General features: G+C 40.7%; 1 protein-coding gene across 4 annotated transcripts in view; it reads left to right on the top strand.

Annotated features, from left to right (window-relative positions):
- Positions 1 to 18,206, top strand: part of C4H4orf17 (chromosome 4 C4orf17 homolog) — a 32,149-nt gene that overhangs the window by 1,856 nt on the left and 12,087 nt on the right. The window contains exons 2-6 of one of the 4 annotated variants that reach the window (XR_010943181.1): positions 5,215 to 5,387; positions 11,619 to 11,700; positions 13,045 to 13,234; positions 14,485 to 14,528; positions 16,018 to 16,252. Coding sequence is in view for 3 of the 4 variants with exons in the window: in XM_067736902.1 (XP_067593003.1) it covers positions 5,215 to 5,387; positions 11,619 to 11,700; positions 13,045 to 13,234; positions 14,485 to 14,528; positions 16,018 to 16,148 (620 nt within the window). In the remaining variant the exon portion in view is untranslated. Of the gene's footprint in view, positions 1 to 5,214; positions 5,388 to 11,618; positions 11,701 to 13,044; positions 13,235 to 14,484; positions 14,575 to 16,017; positions 16,609 to 18,206 lie in introns of those variants that run through there. The other 3 variants (XM_067736902.1, XM_067736903.1, XM_067736904.1) reach the window with 3 other exon arrangements.

The following is an 18,206-nucleotide window of genomic DNA, read 5'->3' as shown; positions in this document are numbered from 1 at the left end:
ATTTTATTAGTATGCCTAAGTTTGATTAGACTCTGAAGGCTGATTCACATGAATCACACCCATGAAGAATTGATAAACTAGATACCAATTTATAATATATTAACTTATAATGCTTGCCACTATAACTTTGAATAGATTCTGCACGAGGAACATAATGGACAGATGTAATATTCAGAATATTTATCAAACCTGAAAGGCATGGGCACCCATTAATCAGAATGGGTCCACAGTCCATTGGAATAGATGCCAGATGGCTTGCTATTTTAGGGCATATTAGGGAGAAGCCCTGGAAATAGGGGCAAAAGTTAATATTTAAGTAACCCTACTACCTGCCAAATACTAATATATGATCAATTTACGTGGACTTTTTTAATTGAAAACTTACAATGACGCTTTGAGGAAGGCATTAAAAAAACTGGCTATCGAAGATTTCAGATAACCTGCCCTTGGTCCAACAGGTAGTAAAATAGTCTGGTTTCACACACAGGTGTATGTGTACCGTACTGCAAAGGGAGATTCTCCCCTGGTACGTGCAGAACTGTGGCCCTGATTTCCTTTTCTGGTCCAAGGAATGACAGTATGTGACACGATGGAGCAGCATGGCAGTCCTCACTGACAAGACCCAGGGTTGCATAACGTGCAAAAGCTAGTGGCTAAATGAAGTCTGAGCTATAATCCCGTGGGGGAGGACTAAACTGAGAACAAGTCTGCAACTTGCCCTGGATTATTTCAAAACAAAAAACTTCTAACTTAAAAATAAATGGTTTAATTATGCCCCCAATATAGTGCATGTTATTTTCCTAATTAAAAATCAACACAGTCTAATAAAGGGTTTGCTTTTTTTTTTTTAACATCTTTATTGGAGTATAATTGCTTTACAATGGTATGTTAGTTTCAGCTTCACAACAAAATGAATCAGTTATATATATACATATATTCCCATATCTCTTCCCGCTTGCGTCTCCCTCCCTCCCACCCTCCCTATCCCACCCCTCCAGGCGGTCACAAAGCACCGAGCTGATCTCCCTGTGCTATGCGGCTGCTTCCCACTAGCTATCTACCTTACGTTTGGTAGTGTATATATGTCCATGCCTCTTTATCGCTTTGTCACCGTTTACCCTTCCCCCTCCCCATAGCCTCAAGTCCATTCTCTAGTAAGTCTGTGTCTTTATTCCTGTTTCACCCCTAGGTTTTTCATGACATTTTTTTTTTTAAATTCCATATATATGTGTTAGCATACGGTATTTGTCTCTCTCTTTCTGACTTACTTCACTCTGTATGACAGACTCTAGGTCTATCCACCTCATTACAAATAGCTCAATTTCGTCTCTTTTTATGGCTGAGTAATATTCCATTGTATATATGTGCCACATCTTCTTTATCCATTCATCCGATGATGGGCACTTAGGTTGTTTCCATCTCCTGGCTATTGTAAATAGAGCTGCAATGAACATTTTGGTACATGACTCTTTTTGAATTTTGGTTTCCTCAGGGTATATGCCCAGTAGTGGGATTGCTGGGTCATATGGTAGTTCTATTTGTAGTTTTTTAAGGAACCTCCATAGTGGCTGAACCAATTCACATTCCCACCAGCAGTGCAAGAGTGTTCCCTTTTCTCCACACCCTCTCCAGCATTTATTGTTTCTAGATTTTTTGATGATGGCCATTCTGACCGGTGTGAGGTGATACCTCATTGTAGTTTTGATTTGCATTTCTCTAATGATTAATGATATTGAGCATTCTTTCATGTGTTTGTTGTCAATTTGATGCTGGCAATGTCACTCCCTTTAATACTTTGGACCTCATCTTGGAAGCTTAATTTGGACACTCATGTAGGAATTTTCTGAAACATTTCAGTGCTTTATGGAAAGAGAGAAACAGAATATTTTATATCAGAATGTGCTTGAAAATCAGAGATATGGCCACATTTCTGCCAACATGAAAGAAGGAGAGGAGATGGCCTCCTTGGCATCTGAAGTGACAGTCTTCAGCAATGCCCAGGGGCTCTTCCCTTCCCTATTTTTTTTTTCTTTTTTTTTTTGAATCCTGGTTCAAAAAGCCCAACCTGAGGTCATGCTAAAGCACAGCCACTCTGTAAATGCATTTTCTGCTTCTTCCCTCTCTCCATCTACCCCAGTAGAGCTGTGAAAGTCAACAAAACAAATTAGGTGGGTCTAAAATTACTCATCAGAAAAAACAAATTATTAACTTTGTCAAGTGCACCATGGGGTTGGAATAGTTCCTTTTAAAGAGAAAAATGAGATAAGACTAAGCAACATAATTTTTTTATATTTAAATGATCCATTATAAAAACTTAATGATTCATCTAAAAAATATTTACTATATTTTTTCTTCCCATCTTTTTAGGTCTTTCTAGATAAAATGATTGGCTTATACATACTCAGTTTGGTTCATTTTCAGTGTTTTAGAGTGAAAAAAGAAATCATAGGTTTTGGAGTTAGAGACTGAGCTTGGCCAGGTACTACCCATATACTTTGACCAAGTTACCACATTTTTCAGAGCCCCAGTAAATGAGGCACGTCTTTGAAGGGGTGTTTTAAAGTTAGAAGAAGATAATGTAATTAAAATGCACATTGTAATAGGTACTTGCTAGGATAATTTTGTTTATTTTTGATTGCTGATCATTATTTTGGAGTGTAATACTTTTCATTTTTCAACCCAAATGTCTACAGACATATTTTAAGTTCATACAGATCTTCTGGGTATCACCTGTTTGCTCCCCAAGCTTCCCTCTCTACCCTGCTCTGTCCTCAGGGAAGGCTCACTAATTGGATACGTTGATGGACTCTCTTGCCTTCTGGCTGGGTTTTGGCCAAGGGGGGGGATCATAGGCAGAAGAAGAGGTAAAGAGTCGGGTTGAGGGTTTATTTCCCAGGTGCTTCTCTGTGGGTCCCTGTAGCAAAGGCCACAGCCGCTGTCAGGGGCCCTCTCTGTGCAGCTCTGTCTCTCTCCTGGTTCCAGTAAATGCTCCCTCTCCCACCTCCCAACACCCCGAGCCCCCTTACTCACTCCAGGGTACTAGACCACTTCTTGTTTGTTGCTTTTTAAAAATCCTGCCCACAGCCTTACCATCTATGAAACTCTTCTCAATAATTCAGCTTGGAGGTAGCATCTATTTCCGCTAGATCTAGAAATGATACAATAGTTATTACACTTCCACAAGTATTGCTTCCAAGCTTCATGATATTTTGTTTATATTACATATATATGTGTATAATTATCAGTCAGGTTCTTCCACAAGGCTTTCCATCAGAGCTCACAGAAATGTGTTCTGGAGGAGGTCTGGCTGAACAGAAGCTTTGGTTTCAAACAACTGGGTTCTGGTCACAATTCTGCCATTTCTAAGCTCTGTGGTCTATCCAAGACTTCTCTGTAAGACTCAGTTCTTTCATCTGTGAAATAAGGATAATAGTAGTTTCTATCTCATAGGATAGTTAGAATACACGTCATTGTTCCATTAATGTCAGCTATTAAGAGTAAAAAAAGGATGCCCAGCTGATCATAAACGAGCAGCTGAGCTGTCAAGTCTGCCTTCAGTACTGTAACATTTCAGGCCAAGGTGGAGGTACTGAAATCAGGCCTTGTGTGAACCCAGTGTGAACAGGGGACAGGGCAGCTGAGTGCTGTAGGAACAGTCAGCACCCTCTGGCTACAGAGCAGATCTTGCTGGAGGCCTGGCTCCACAGCGATTTTTTTTTCCACCCGTGACTCTGCATCACCCTACCAGGAAAGGCTTTTTAAAACAAATTGCAGGTACTATTTCAGAGCTCCAGAATTTTTACAGACCTACTCAGGTGCTTCTGATATCCAGCCTGGACTCTGAGCCTTACCCCAAGGGGCAAGATACTATCCTGGGCAGAGGTCACCCTGTGCTACACCCTGTGGCCCTCCTCTGCTCCACAGCCAGCCAGGGACCAATCTGATCAGCCTTCAAAGAAAGCAAATACTTAGAAAATCTTAGGGCTAGGATGCTAACATTTGCCCTAGGATTACCAGCCATAGATTAGACGTATGAGCTGTTTTTCCCAACTTGGATACAGAGTCCTAGTGCCAGATATTAATAAGCTCAGTATTCTCTGGGGGAAACTCTCAATCTGCTGACTTTTGACAAGGTCTGTTACTGTCCAGGTCCTTCAGGGTTATTGCAACTACCCAAACTGCAACTTTTCTGGAAGCACCATGGCTGTCACTGCTGGGAGCTTTGCTGTGCTTTCTCCAGGCCAGTGCATGGTCCAGCCAAAAGAGTCTGGCAGTACCCTTTGCTCTCATCAACTCCCTACCTGTCCTATGTATTCTTTTATTCACTCATGCATTCAGTAAATATTTATTGTGCTATCACAGAGGGTGGATTCTACCCATATATATGGAAAGCCTCCTGGGAAAAAAAATCCCCAAGTAATTCATTGGTACACCCAGGATTGAGAATCATGTTTCTAAATGTAGTCAACCTGAAATAATGACTTGAGTCAATGGTAGCTCACATTTCTGTAAGACAGTTTTGTAGAAATTATTTTAATTGTTCATTCTGCTTATCCAAGAGGTAGAATGTCAACTCCACTAGTGAAAGCAATCTACTGGTGCAAGCAGATGTTCCAGTTTATCAAGAGTATCTTTTTGAAAGGGCTATACATAAGTCTTCATTGAGTTTTACCTTCTAAAGGGTTTATTAGTTTAGGAAACTGACCACAGCAGTTGCTGCCTCCATTCTGGCTCTTCATGCTCTAGCTGACCTGGACACAGCCAAGTCTGTGGATGGCATGTTGCCGCCACCTAGTGGTGAACATGGAACTTTAACCTTGTGACTGGAATAAAAATCTCTTTGAGGGAATTGGTAGAGTTGGAGTAGCAACATCAGTTTGAAAACAATCTTGAATCCCCTCTTGCCCTCAAACAAACAAAAAACCCACCCAACCACCCTGATATATTCCTTCGACAAGTTTAGGTATTCTCTAACTTTTTTTAAAAGGGCACACCAACGCTCATTTTCCCCCTTTTCTCTATTCACACCCTACAGTAATTTTTCCTTCATTAAACAAAAAGTCAGAAATAAACTATCACCCTAACCTCTCAATATCTGTGAAATATCTAATGTGGATATGCAAACGACAGAGAATGCTGGTTCAACCTTTTTAATGAACCCTTAAACATCAAATGCATAGCGCTTCTTCTGATGAATGAAACATCTCTTCTCAGAGCCAGGAAAACAATTAAGAAGCACTCGGGAGGGAGACTTTCAAGATGGCGGACGAGTAAGACGCGGAGATCACCTTCCTCTCCACAAATACATCAGAAATACATCTACACGTGGAACAATTCCTACAGAACACCTACTGAACGCTGGCAGAAGACCTCAGACTTCCCAAAAGGTAAGAAGCTCCCCACGTACCTGGGTAGGGCAAAAGAAAAAAGAATAAACAGAGACAAAAGGATAGGGACGGGACCTGCACCAGTGGGAGGGAGCCAAGAAGGCGGAAAGCTTTCCACACACTAGAAGCCCCTTTGCGGGCGGAGACTGCAGGTGGCGAAGCGGGGAGGCTTTGGAGCTGCGGGGGAGAGCGCAGTAACAGGGGTGCTGAGGGCAAAGCGGAGAGACTCCCGCCCAGAGGAACAGGGCCGACCGGCACTCACCAGGCCGAGAGGCTTGTCTGCTCACCCGCCGGGGCGGGCGGGGCTGGGAGCTGAGGCTCGGGCTTCGGTTGGAAGGAGAGGGAGAGGACTGGGGTTGGCGGCGTGAACACAGCCTGCAGGCAGTTAGTGCGCCACGGCTAGCCGGGAGGGAGTCCAGGGAAAAGTCTGGACCTGCCGAAGAGGCAAGAGACTTTTTCTTCCCTCTTTGTTTCCTGGTGCGCGAGGAGAGGGATTAAGAGCGCTGCTTAAAGGAGCTCCAGAGACGGGTGCGAGCCGCGGCTAAAACCGCGGACCCCAGAGACGGGCCTGAGACGCTAAGGCTGCTGCTGCCACCAACAAGAACCCTGGGTGCGAGCACAGGTCACTATCCACACCCCTCTTCCGGGGAGCCTGTGCAGCCCGCCACGGCCAGGGTCCCACGATCCAGGGGCAACTTCCCCGGGAGAACGCACGGCACGCCTAACGCTGGTGCAACGTCACGCCAGCCTCTGACGCCGCAGGCCAGCCCCGCACTCCGTGCCCCTCCCTCCCCCCGGCCTGAGTGAGCCAGAGCCTCTGAATCAGTTGCTCCTTTATAACCCCGTCCTGTCTGAGCGGGAAAAGACAACCTCAGGTGACCTACATGCAGAGGTGGGGCCAAATCCAAAGCTGGATCCCAGGAGCTGTGCGAACAAAGAAGAGAAAGGGAAATCTCTCCCAGCAGCCTCAGGAGCAGCGGATTAAATCCCCACAATCAACTTGATGTACCCTGCATCTGTGGAATACCTGAATACACAACGAATCATCCCAAATTGATGCAGTGGACTTTGGGAGCAACTGTAGACTTAGGGTTTGCTGTATGCAACTGACTGGTTTCTACTTTTAAGTTTATCTTAGTTTAGTATTTAGAGTTTATTATCATTGGTAGATTTGTTTATTGATTTGGTTGCTCTGTTCCCTTTTTTTTAATATACAGGTATATATATATATATATATATATATACACTTTTATTTTCCTTTTTCTCTTTTTGTGAGTGTGTATGTGTATGCTTCTTTGTGTGATATTGTCTGTATAGCTTTGCTTTTACCATTTGTCCTAGGGTTCTGTTTGGCCATGTTTTTTGTTTGTTTTTTTAGTATAGTTTTTAGCACCTGTTTTCATTGGTGGATTTGATTTTTGGTCTGGTTACTCTCTTCTTTCTTTCTACTTTTTTTTCTTTTTATAATTACTTTTTAATCGTTTTCTATTTTTAATATTTTTTATTTTTTATTTTAATAACTTTATTTATTCTCTCTCTCTCTCTCTCTCTTTCTTTCTTTCTTTCCTTTTTTCTCCCTTTTCTTCTGGGCTGTGTGACTAACAGGGTCTTGGTGCTCTGGCCGGGTATCAGGCCTGTGCCTCTGAAGTGGGAGAGCCAACTTCAGGACAATGGACCACCAGAGACCTCCCCGCTCCACGTAATATCAGTTGGTGAAAGCTATTCCAGAGATTTCCATCTCAACGCTAAGACCCAGCTCCACTCAACAACCAGCAAGCTACAGTGCTGGAGACCCTATGCCAAACAAATAGCAAGACAGGAACACATCCCACCCATTAGCAGAGAGGCTGCCTAAAATCATGTCCACAGACACCCCAAAACACACCATTGGACACTGTCCTGCCCACCAGAAACACAAGATCCAGCCTCATCCACCAGAACACAGGCACTAGTCCCCACCATCAGGAAGCCTACACAACCCACTAAACCAACCTTAGCCACTGGGGACACACACCAGAAACAACGGGAACTACGAACCTGCAGCCTGCAAAAAGGAGACCCTAAACACAGTAAGTTAAGCAAAATGAGAAGACAGAGAAACACACAGCAGATGAAGGAGCAAGGCAAAAACCCACCAGACCAAACAAATGAAGAGGAAATAGGCAGTCTACCTGAAAAAGAATTCAGAATAATGATAGTAAAGATGATCCAAAATCTTGGAAATAGAATGGAGAAAATATAAGAAATGTTTAACACGGAACTAGAAGAACTAAAGAGCAAAGAAACAATGATGAACAACACAATAAATGAAATTAAAAATTCTCTAGAGGAATCAATAGCAGAATAACTGAGGCAGAAGAACGGATAAGTGACCTGGAAGATAAAATAGTGGAAATAACTACTGCAGAGCAGAATAAAGAAAAAAGAATGAAAAGAATTGAGGACAGTCTTAGAGACCTCTGGGAAAACATTAAACACACCAACATTTGAATTATAGGGGTCCCAGAAGAAGAAGAGAAAAAGAAAGGAACTGAGAAAATATTTGAAGAGATTATAGTTGAAAACTTACCTAATATGGGAAAGGAAATAGTCCAGTCTGGTAAGCACAGAGAGTCCCATAAAGGATAAATCCAAGGAGAAACACACCAAGACACATATTAATCAAACTATAAAAAATTAAATACAAAGAAAACATATTAAAAGCAGCAAGGGAAAAACAACAAATAACATACAAGGGAATCCCCATAAGGTTAACAACTGATCTTTCAGCAGAAACTCTGCAAGCCAGAAGGGAGTGGCAGGACATATTTAAAGTGATCAAAGGGAAAAAGCTAAAACCAAGATTACTCTACCCAGCAAGGAGCTCATTCAGATTTGATGGAGAAATTAAAACGTTTATAGACAATCAAAAGTTAAGAGAATTTAGCACCACCAAACCAGCTTTACAGCAAATGCTAAAGGAACTTCTATAGGCAAGAAACACAAGAGAAGGAAAAAACCTACAAAAACAAACCCAAAACAATTAAGAAAATGGTAATAGGAACATACATATCGATAATTACCTTAAATGTAAACAGATTAAATGCTCCCACCAAAAGATATAGACTGGCTGAATGGATACAAAATAAAGACCCGCATATATGTTGTCTACAAGAGACCCGCTTCAGACCTAGGGACACATACAGACTGAAAGTGAGGGGATGGAAAAAGTATTCCATGCAAATGGGAATCAAAAGAAAGCTGGGGGCTTCCCTGGTGGCGCAGTGGTTGAGAGTCCGCCTGCCGATGCAGGGGACACGGGTTCGTGCCCCGGTCCGGGAAGATCCCACATGCCGCAGAGCGGCTGGGCCCGTGAGCCATGGCCGCTGAGCCTGCGCGTCCAGAGCCTGTGCTCCGCAACGGGAGAGGCCACAAGAACAGTGAGAGGCCCGCGTACCGCAAAAAAAAAAAAAGAGGAATTGTACAGATGTTGTCAGGACATATAGGAGTAGATTTGGAGCTAAGAGAGTCTTCAAGGAGAAAGGAATCCAAAGAATGTTTAAGATATAATTAGAAAATGAAGAAAAGCATGGAAGAGCTCATTCCCAGTGAAGAGAGCTTCATATCTAAATGCTAAGATGTGAGAGCACTATCTATTCAAGGAACTAAAAGCAATGATATGGGTGATGCAGAGAGTGCAGGGAGAAGTTTATAAAAGACAGGGCTGGAGACTTAAGCAGAAACCAGATAATAAAGTATTTTATAAGCTATATTGAGGTGGCCAGATTTCATCCCAAGGGCTGAATTACTTTGTAAGTACAAGAATTACATTGTCAGAGTTGTACTTTAGAAAAATCATTCTAGATATAATGTGCAGAATTAATTTGGGAGGGGGAAGAAAATTTCCAGCAAGGTACTCTGCTTCCAAACTGATAGATTAGGTTCATTAGCCTCCAACTGTAAACAGCAATATATCTGGGAAACAAACAAACAAACAAAAAACTGTTTCCAGGCACTGGACACCAGACAGCACAGATTTATGACCATTAAGGGAAGTGAAACAATTGGGATAATTTCCACATTCAACCCAGATTTCTTCCTGGGGCACATTCCTAATCATGGCACAGAGAAGTGGAGCCCAAACAGAGAGTACGAGCTTCACTAGGTAGAGAAAACAGAGTTTAGTGTTTGGGGATGCTGAAGTGGCTGGAATTCGCAAATTAAGATACTGAAGAAGAAGGATCTGTGGACAGAATGAGCTCCAGAAATCTGTATCGGGTTCCCTGAATCTTTAGCCCAATAAAAGCTGTATGTGCACAGGATGAGAGTCTGAGACCTGGCAGAAGAGAGCTAATGGGAGGGAGCATTTTGCTTAAAGATGATGGAGTGCTGATCTGCTAGAGTAGAGAGACCTTGCTGAACACACCAGGAATGCAGTTGAGACCCCAGAAAGGTCACACTTTAGAAAAAGAATAGGGTATACTAACCCACAGTAGGGGCTACCCTAGACCTACACTCAAACCCTAAAATCAAAGTTCAACAGATCAAACTCACCCACCAACACATTAACTGGCTTCCAGAATAAAACTCAATGGAGAGAAAGTTTCCTAGGAGGACTTATTCTATCTTCTCTCACTAAGATGATAATTATATTCTTTCAAAGTTGTAAATGAGTGACCTGTGAATTAGAAGAAGCTGGGAGTGATGTGCAATCACCATATTGATGACAAAATCATGAGAGGCAGAGTGGCCTGGAGAATAATATAATACCACAGGGCTATTTTTCTATTTTTGCCATGGACACTGATTTATTGTGAAATTAGGAGCAAATTTAACTTGTTCTCTTCTAGGATAAGGCATTATTGGGGACAGGAATCTTAATAATAGAACAAAGCTCAATAAAGGACAGTGGATTTTTCTGCCCTTTACTTTAAATTCTATATCTCCAGCACCTAGATCAATGATAGACACAAATATTTGTTAAATTAATAGTATTTTAAGAAAAGATTTCAGCCAGAAAGCCTAGGAAAAAGGATGTTGCAGTTGCAGAATTGATGATAGTTTAGACTGGGTCAAGGCTGTGGGGATAAAGAGAAATAGAGATATTTGAGAAATATTTAGAAGAAAGAATGCACTGAACTTGTTGGTAGTATGTTGTAGAAAAGGGCAAGGGAGTTGTCCAGTATGAATCCCAGGGTCTTGCTTGGACATATGTTCAGTGTATGCTGGTGTGTCCACTGAGATAGGGGAACCAGGAGAAACAGCAAGTTTGGAGCAGGTTTTATGAAGAGAAAGCTGGGTTTAGCTTTAGATATTTGGGGTTCAAAATACCTACAGTATGTCTAAGTGGATACGTCTGGTAGGCAGATGGATATATAGGACTGAAGTTCAGGAGACAGGTTTGGATTTCAGATATGTCTAAATTCCAAGAACAGACACAATTTAGGGTAAAACTAGAAACATCTACATGTGCTTAATACTTTGGACTTTAATGCCTTATTATAGTCCATTTTTATTAGAATTATTTCATATATCTCCTCTGTCATCCACACTCAGCCCTTAACTCCAGATTAAGAAGTCAACGAAGGATTCTGATAGACTAGCGGTAATTGTATTCCTATCCTATTGGGCCAATCACTGTGTTCAGGGGACTGAGGAACAATGATGAATTCAGCTAGATTCACTCACTATAGAGAGGAGAAGTACAGATGGGGCAGTTCTGTGACTGGAAGAACCCCATGCTGCAGTGGGCAAGTATCAATTCCGAAAGAGAAGAAAAGTGAATTGCTCCTCCAGAAGATGTTAGTACTGAACAAACAAAACAAAACTGCATCGCCTAACCTAAACTATCACAGTTGACCCTTGAACAACACAAGTTCGAACTGTGTGGGTCCACTTATACATGGATTATTTTCAATAATAAATATGATAGTACTACCTGATCTGTGGTTGGTTCAATCTGTGGATGTGGAACTGCGAATATGGAGGAACCACCTGTATGGAGGGCTGGCTCTAAGTTATAGCTGGATTTTCGACTGCTTGGAGGGTCGGCGCCCCTAACCCTGCCTTGCAGGGTCAAATGTACTTGTACTGAAGATGTTTTTTTCCTGTTTGAAATCTGGCTCCCAAGCTAAAATCCCAATCGACTTGAGCATCGTGTACAGAGTGACATTTGGGAAGATGAGATTGTGGAGTAAGTAAAGGAAACCTTATAAACCTTGCTCACTATGTAACTCTAACGTTCTCTGTCAGGTTCTGGAAAAGATCTGTAACATTCTACGTACTGATTCTCTGGCAGAAGTTCTACAGTGGCTGCTCCATGCAAGTTCCAAAGGTGAGATTAAGCATTTGTGAACACTGAGCTCAGTTTATTGTCAGAAACTAGGAATGTGCCAGTGTCTGAAGTTTTCTACCTTGGATTTGCAAAGACAAGGTTGCAGTATTATTTCCCTAATGTTTCAGTATCAGAGTCCTGTATATCCAACTGCACACAAGCTGGTCATACAATGACCCACAATCTGGTATGCCCCAAACTGAACTTCTTCGGGTGATGTGAAACACTTGTGTCCAGAGCTGGTTTGTGCTTTTCCTCTTGCGTCCGCACACCCAGGCTCTCCCTGAGCATATCTTCTGGCCTCCTGTGACCCCTGAATACAGCCTGTTTCCCTCCTTTTATGTGGATGGCAGTAGCACAGCCTTCCAAATTCCAGATTCTAACAGCTCTGCCAATTCCTCACCAAAACCATCAAGTCAGTCAACTCCCAGCCTCCTTTAGGCTCTTCTGACCTGTTCCATGAAAGCACATGCCAGTCCCAAGTGAGATAACCATAAATAGCATAGAGCAGCTAACCTCAGACCTAGCTGGTCATCAGACTGAGGCAAAACTGAGGTGAGTGGAGTCTGAGAATTGACAGTTCTAACAAGTTCCCAGGTGACATGATAAGCCTGGTCTGAGGACCACTCTTTGAAAATCACTGCAGTAATCAATGTTAGGAAATACCAATGTGTTAGGAACAGACTAATGTTTTTAAATGGGGAGTACTTTGGAGATAGTACCTTACCTCAGGAAGATTACTTGGCAGGCAATTGAGATGTATTTGGGGATAAGGAGTTTTTAGTTATTCTTTTTTTTTTCCTTTTTAAGAATATAAATTTTAAAAACTTACACAAGTATTGAGTGCTTATTTGGGGGTGAAAAACAAATCAACCAGAAAAAAATAATAAAAGAGGAAAAAGAATAAAATTATCACGGACATCACTTTAGTACTACTTTGGTATATATCTTTGTAGAGATGCTTAAAACTATTTATTATTTAACTATTAGTCTTTATTTTAATGAGATCGCATGGTACTAATACTTTTTATAGGTATCCTTATTTGTTTTTATTTGGCAGTGGCCTGTAAGTCTGGGTTTTATACTCAATATTTTAAATGTATTCCACTGCCACTCAGGGACAGGTACCCCAGTGAGTGCTCTGAGAGCTATACAATATCACAGGTCAACAGAAATTAGGTTGATGTGAATCACCTTTTCTACAGAAAATTTAACTCACACGTAGGTGCCTACCCAGAAAACAGATTACCTTTCACACTGGAGTGCTGAGTAAAAGAACTAATCCTGTGTTTCTAGCCAACATGATAATTACAACCTTCATGCCCCTCTCTTTTTTTAAATCAGAAAAGGAGTGGGTCTCAGCTTTGATTCATGCTGAACTGGCTGAGATAAACTTGTTAACTCCCCTCAGAAGAAAAGCCTCAGCGGAACTAGCAGCAGAGACTGGCAGGCCACCCAAAGTTAAATCACCCTCAGATTCACCAGCAAAATCAGAAGTGCTAACCAGTTCTAGGGAAGGACATCAACAGAGCAGGTAATTAGGCCTAATGGCCACCTATGGGGCATGTGGTTCATAAAGACTTTGAATTCCCTTTTGTGTTTTGTTTGTTTGTTTTGCGGTACGCGGGCCTCTCACTGCTGTGGTCTCTCCCGTTGCGGAGCACAGGCTCTGGACGCGCAGGCTCAGCAGCCATGGCTCACGGGCCCAGCCGCTCCGCGGCATGTGGGATCTACCCGCACCGGGGCACGAACCCGTGTCCCCTGCATTGGCAGGCGGACTCTCAACCACTGCGCCACCAGGGAAGCCCTGAATTCCCTTTTGGTTATCTTTCAAAACACTAAAATCGCGGAGGTTTTAAGTATCCTCCTTATTCAGTAAATGACAACAACGAGTGTTTGTTTTCTTTCATTTTCATAAACGTAATACGAGAAATCATTCTAAATCCCGTTGTTCAGAGCATTTGGCAGAGACCATGTCTTCCTTACCTAACAACCCATCTTTTTGAGAAAAGTTCCCTTTCCATTCAGGGTAAAGCAAGAGTAGCCACCCAGAAATCTAAGAAAATGCAGTGGTTTTTAGTTTATCTAAAAATAGAAGCAATAAAGAGAACCAAAATTGCATTGTTATTGTGTATTTTGTTAAATCACTTTTTTTTTTGTCTAGAACAATGCAAGATTAAAATAAATTGCTCCACTTAATTTTCTCTGACGTATGCCTGGGGGCTGCCAGAGGGAAAAACAACTATTAAGGGAATTTGGAATTATTTCAGTAGAAATTTGTCTTAAGCTTTGTAATTTGAATGACAGAAGAAAATACATATTTATGTGTAACAGCATGGTGAAAGAATGTGGTAAGATGTTACTTAAGCTGTGAGAGAATATCTTGTTGCTTTAAAATTAAAAGTTGGGCAAATCTTAAATTCAGGGAAAATAAATATTCAAAACACATAACATGTCACTTTAAAAAGCATTATTAAGACAGAGGAAGAATTTTACATTTTAATCAGTCGCCACCTTGAAGTTTCCATAAAATTGGAAACTGGGAGATAGAGTCAGTTTCTCTACCTTACTGAGTAATAGCTGATGTACTGTTCAGATGTTTACTCAAAGTTAGAAGAATTTTGCATTGGAAAGTACATTTAATGCTGTCTGCATTGAAAAATGAAGAATTGGGGTAGCTTATTTAAGAAACATACATACTTAGCTTGTTGATGATAATGCAGTCTATGGGAAATACTTGTTTGTATCTGTGAATTTCATTTTCTCTTTCTCCAATTGATTTAGAGTGTCAAGTCAAGGATCTGAAGGAAATAAGGAAGTACTGAAAGGTTAAGTACAGTTTGCGATAATTACTGAGTTGGTATAAGGAAACCAGTAAGTATCTAGCTAGTTAGAGACAAAGATGTTAAGGATCTGTGGTTTTAAAGGCAGTATAATATAATAGCAATTTACAGCTACTCTTAAGGGACAGCATCAGCTGAATTTTTCAATGAGATAAATTTGACCTATATTTGACTTTGTTTTGAAAGGCAAAGTGCCTCATCACACTCTTTGAGAAGCAAGACAGAAGGACAGCAGGAACTCTTAAGTTTGGTCATGCCAATCCAGTGACAGGAGACAACCTGCATTGACCTAACGAAAAGGACAGTGATAGTCAGAGTTTTGGTTCTTCACAGCTTAACTGTCATTGGGCTAAATGATTTTCACTTGAAACAAAGCCAGCCAGAGAAAACAATAAAATTTTGACAATTAGCCACAAACATATGCCCACAACACAGCTGAAATACAACAGAGAGTAGCAGTTTTATGTCCCCATAAGAAGTCCAGCCCCAGCCTTCAATTTGGACCAAGCAAAATCAAGAATTGTGGAAAGTCCTAGTTTGGTCCAGAATAGTCGAATCAAAATATCCCTGTGGGTTTGGCAGCTCCTAGCTTTAAAACAAACATAGCAGCAATGGCTATAGGGCAACAACTATGAAGCCTCTCTACAAGGCTCAAACATAAGTCTGTCTTCCTATTTCTGCAAGTCCCCCTTATACCAGGAATGACTTAGCAATCAATTAGAGTTTCCGGAGGTCACTCTAGACTCCAGCAGTTTCTGTTGGGATTAATCAAACCCGAAAGAAATGCTATTTGCTAATAGGCAATAATAAGTATAGTTTAGAAATTAGAAAACACCTCCTTACTCTGACACTCCAAGGATGGTCTATTGTATCTGACTTTTAACAAACTCTTCACCCTATGATCACAAAATCATGACAGTGATGGTTTCTATTACATAATTTTATGTCTTACCTGTAGGCCTCAAATATATTTTATCCTGTCTAGATACTTGTATACAAATCCTCAAATCATACCTCTTTGTCTCTAGTGTTGGTATTCAGCGTCTCCCCAAATCCTTATTTCTGTTTAGGTGTAAACAGTGTAGGCCTCGGGAAGGTCTTTTGAGTACAGTTGTTTTAACCGGCTTGTCTACTTTCTTTTTTGTCTGTCAGGACCATATATCCTTCACCTTTCTCTTACTGGTCCCATCCTTATCCCTCACCTTTACTCATCACCAGCTCTAAATTGTTCCTACCAAAATAATGTTTGATTTTAAGATTGAAAGAACATATCTTGCATGTTATAGAACAAATAACTCACTAAAGATGAGCAGGTGCTAAGATGAGAATAAATTATTTTATGAATTTTGGGTGTATTTGATTCACCTAAACTTCATATAGATTTTGTGTGTGTGTGATTTGCTACTAAAACATGGCAGAAGCTACTATATTCGATGTCTCAATTATGGTCTTATTGAGACTTTTTCTATTTCAGAGGCTGAGCACAAGCTTCCACTGTTTATAAGAAGAAATAAGATGAAAATACCCATTGCAGAATATTTCAGCAAGCCAAAGTCTCTTCCCAGGCCTAAAACTCAAGAGAGCATACCAACAAAACCAACATAAGCAAGGAGTATACAGCAAGGATACAGTCTCTCTCCCCAGAGAAGATTTTATCCTGTAACACACCAAAGGTAGAAATTCTAGACTGGGCTAAGTCTTTCACAAACGTGAGTTTCACTTTGTTATCACATCAAATTATTAAAAACATGTTTTTGGTATGGAGGAATCAATAGCTCCTCTATATGTTGGTACATGTAAATCTCAAAGCACCTGTATATAATGATACTAAATAAATATTAAGGGAGATAATATTTCTATTTGTAGTTAAATTAGTACCATGTATAAAAGAAATATGTTTATATACTATATTTCTAGTCTCGCTACTATTAATATTAGTACATAAGCATTGGGCTCTGATACTAGAAAAATCATCCATAATCAGAATTAGGCAATTTCAATTCAACACTACCCCAAAATCTGATAAAAAATAAAAAGCAACGACAATAAACAAACAGAATTTTAACATCTGAGCTACTTTTTGCAATCTACTGTGTTTCAGTGTTGTTGGACTATTGGAAAAATGGTCATCTCCTTACCCAATCTTTTGTTTAGAATGTTTGCACTGATATTCAAAACAGATATTATAAATTTTTTGTGTGTGTGCATTTATGCATACACGCTTTTTTTTAAACATCTTTATTGGGGTATAATTGCTTTACAATGGTGTGTTAGTTTCTGCTTTATAACAAAGTGAATCAGTTATACATATACATATGTTCCCATATCTCTTCCCTCTTGCGTCTCCCTCCCTCCCACCCTCCCTATCCCACCCCTCCAGGCGGTCACAAAGCACCGAGCTGATCTCCCTGTGCTATGCGGCTGCTTCCCACTAGCTATCTACCTTACGTTTGGTAGTGCATATATGTCCATGCCTCTCTCTCGCTTTGTCACAGCTCACCCTTTCCCCTCCCCATATCCTCAAGTCCATTCTCCAGTAGGTCTGTGTCTTTATTCCTGTCTTACCCCTAGGTTCTTCATGACATTTTTTTTCTTAAATTCCATATATATGTGTTAGCATACGGTATTTGTCTTTCTCTTTCTGACTTACTTCACTCTGTATGACAGACTCTAGGTCTATCCACCTCATTACAAATAGCTCAGTTTCGTTTCTTTTTATGGCTGAGTAATATTCCATTGTATATATGTGCCACATCTTCTTTATCCATTCATCCGATGATGGGCACTTAGGTTGTTTCCATCTCCGGGCTATTGTAAATAGAGCTGCAATGAACATTTTGGTACATGACTCTTTTTGAATTTTTGTTTCCTCAGGGTATATGCCCAGTAGTGGGATTGCTGGGTCATATGGTAGTTCTATTTGTAGTTTTTTAAGGAACCTCCATAGTGGCTGAACCAATTCACATTCCCACCAGCAGTGCAAGAGTGTTCCCTTTTCTCCACACCCTCTCCAGCATTCATTGTTTCTAGATTTTTTGATGATGGCCATTCTGACCGGTGTGAGGTGATACCTCATTGTAGTTTTGATTTGCATTTCTCTAATGATTAATGATGTTGAGCATTCTTTCATGTGTTTGTGGCAATCTGTATATCTTCTTTGGAGAAATGTCTATTTAGGTCTTCTGCCCATTTTTGGATTGGGTTGTTTGTTTTTTTCTTATTGAGCTGCATGAGCTGCTTGTAAATCTTGGAAATTAATCCTTTGTCAGTTGCTTCATTTGCAAATATTTTCTCCCATTCTGAGGCTTGTCTTTTGGTCTTGTTTATGGTTTCCTTTGCTGTGCAAAAGCTTTGAAGTTTCATTAGGTCCCATTTGTTTATTTTTGTTTTTATTTCCATTTCTCTAGGAGGTGGGTCAAAAAGGATCTTGCTGTGATTTATGTCATAGAATGTTCTGCCTATGTTTTCCTCTAAGAGTTTGACAGTGTCTGGCCTTACATTTAGGTCTTTAATCCATTTTGAGCTTATTTTTGTGTATGGTGTTAGGGAGTGATCTAATCTCATACTTTTACATGTACCTGTCCAGTTTTCCCAGCACCACTTATTGAAGAGGCTGTCCTTTCTCCACTGTACATTCCTGCCTCCTTTATCAAAGATAAGGTG

This window comes from Pseudorca crassidens, chromosome 4 (genome assembly GCF_039906515.1).
Source record: "Pseudorca crassidens isolate mPseCra1 chromosome 4, mPseCra1.hap1, whole genome shotgun sequence".
Classification (NCBI taxonomy): Eukaryota; Metazoa; Chordata; class Mammalia; order Artiodactyla; family Delphinidae; genus Pseudorca; species Pseudorca crassidens.
This window is presented reverse-complemented; position numbering and strand designations above follow the sequence as displayed.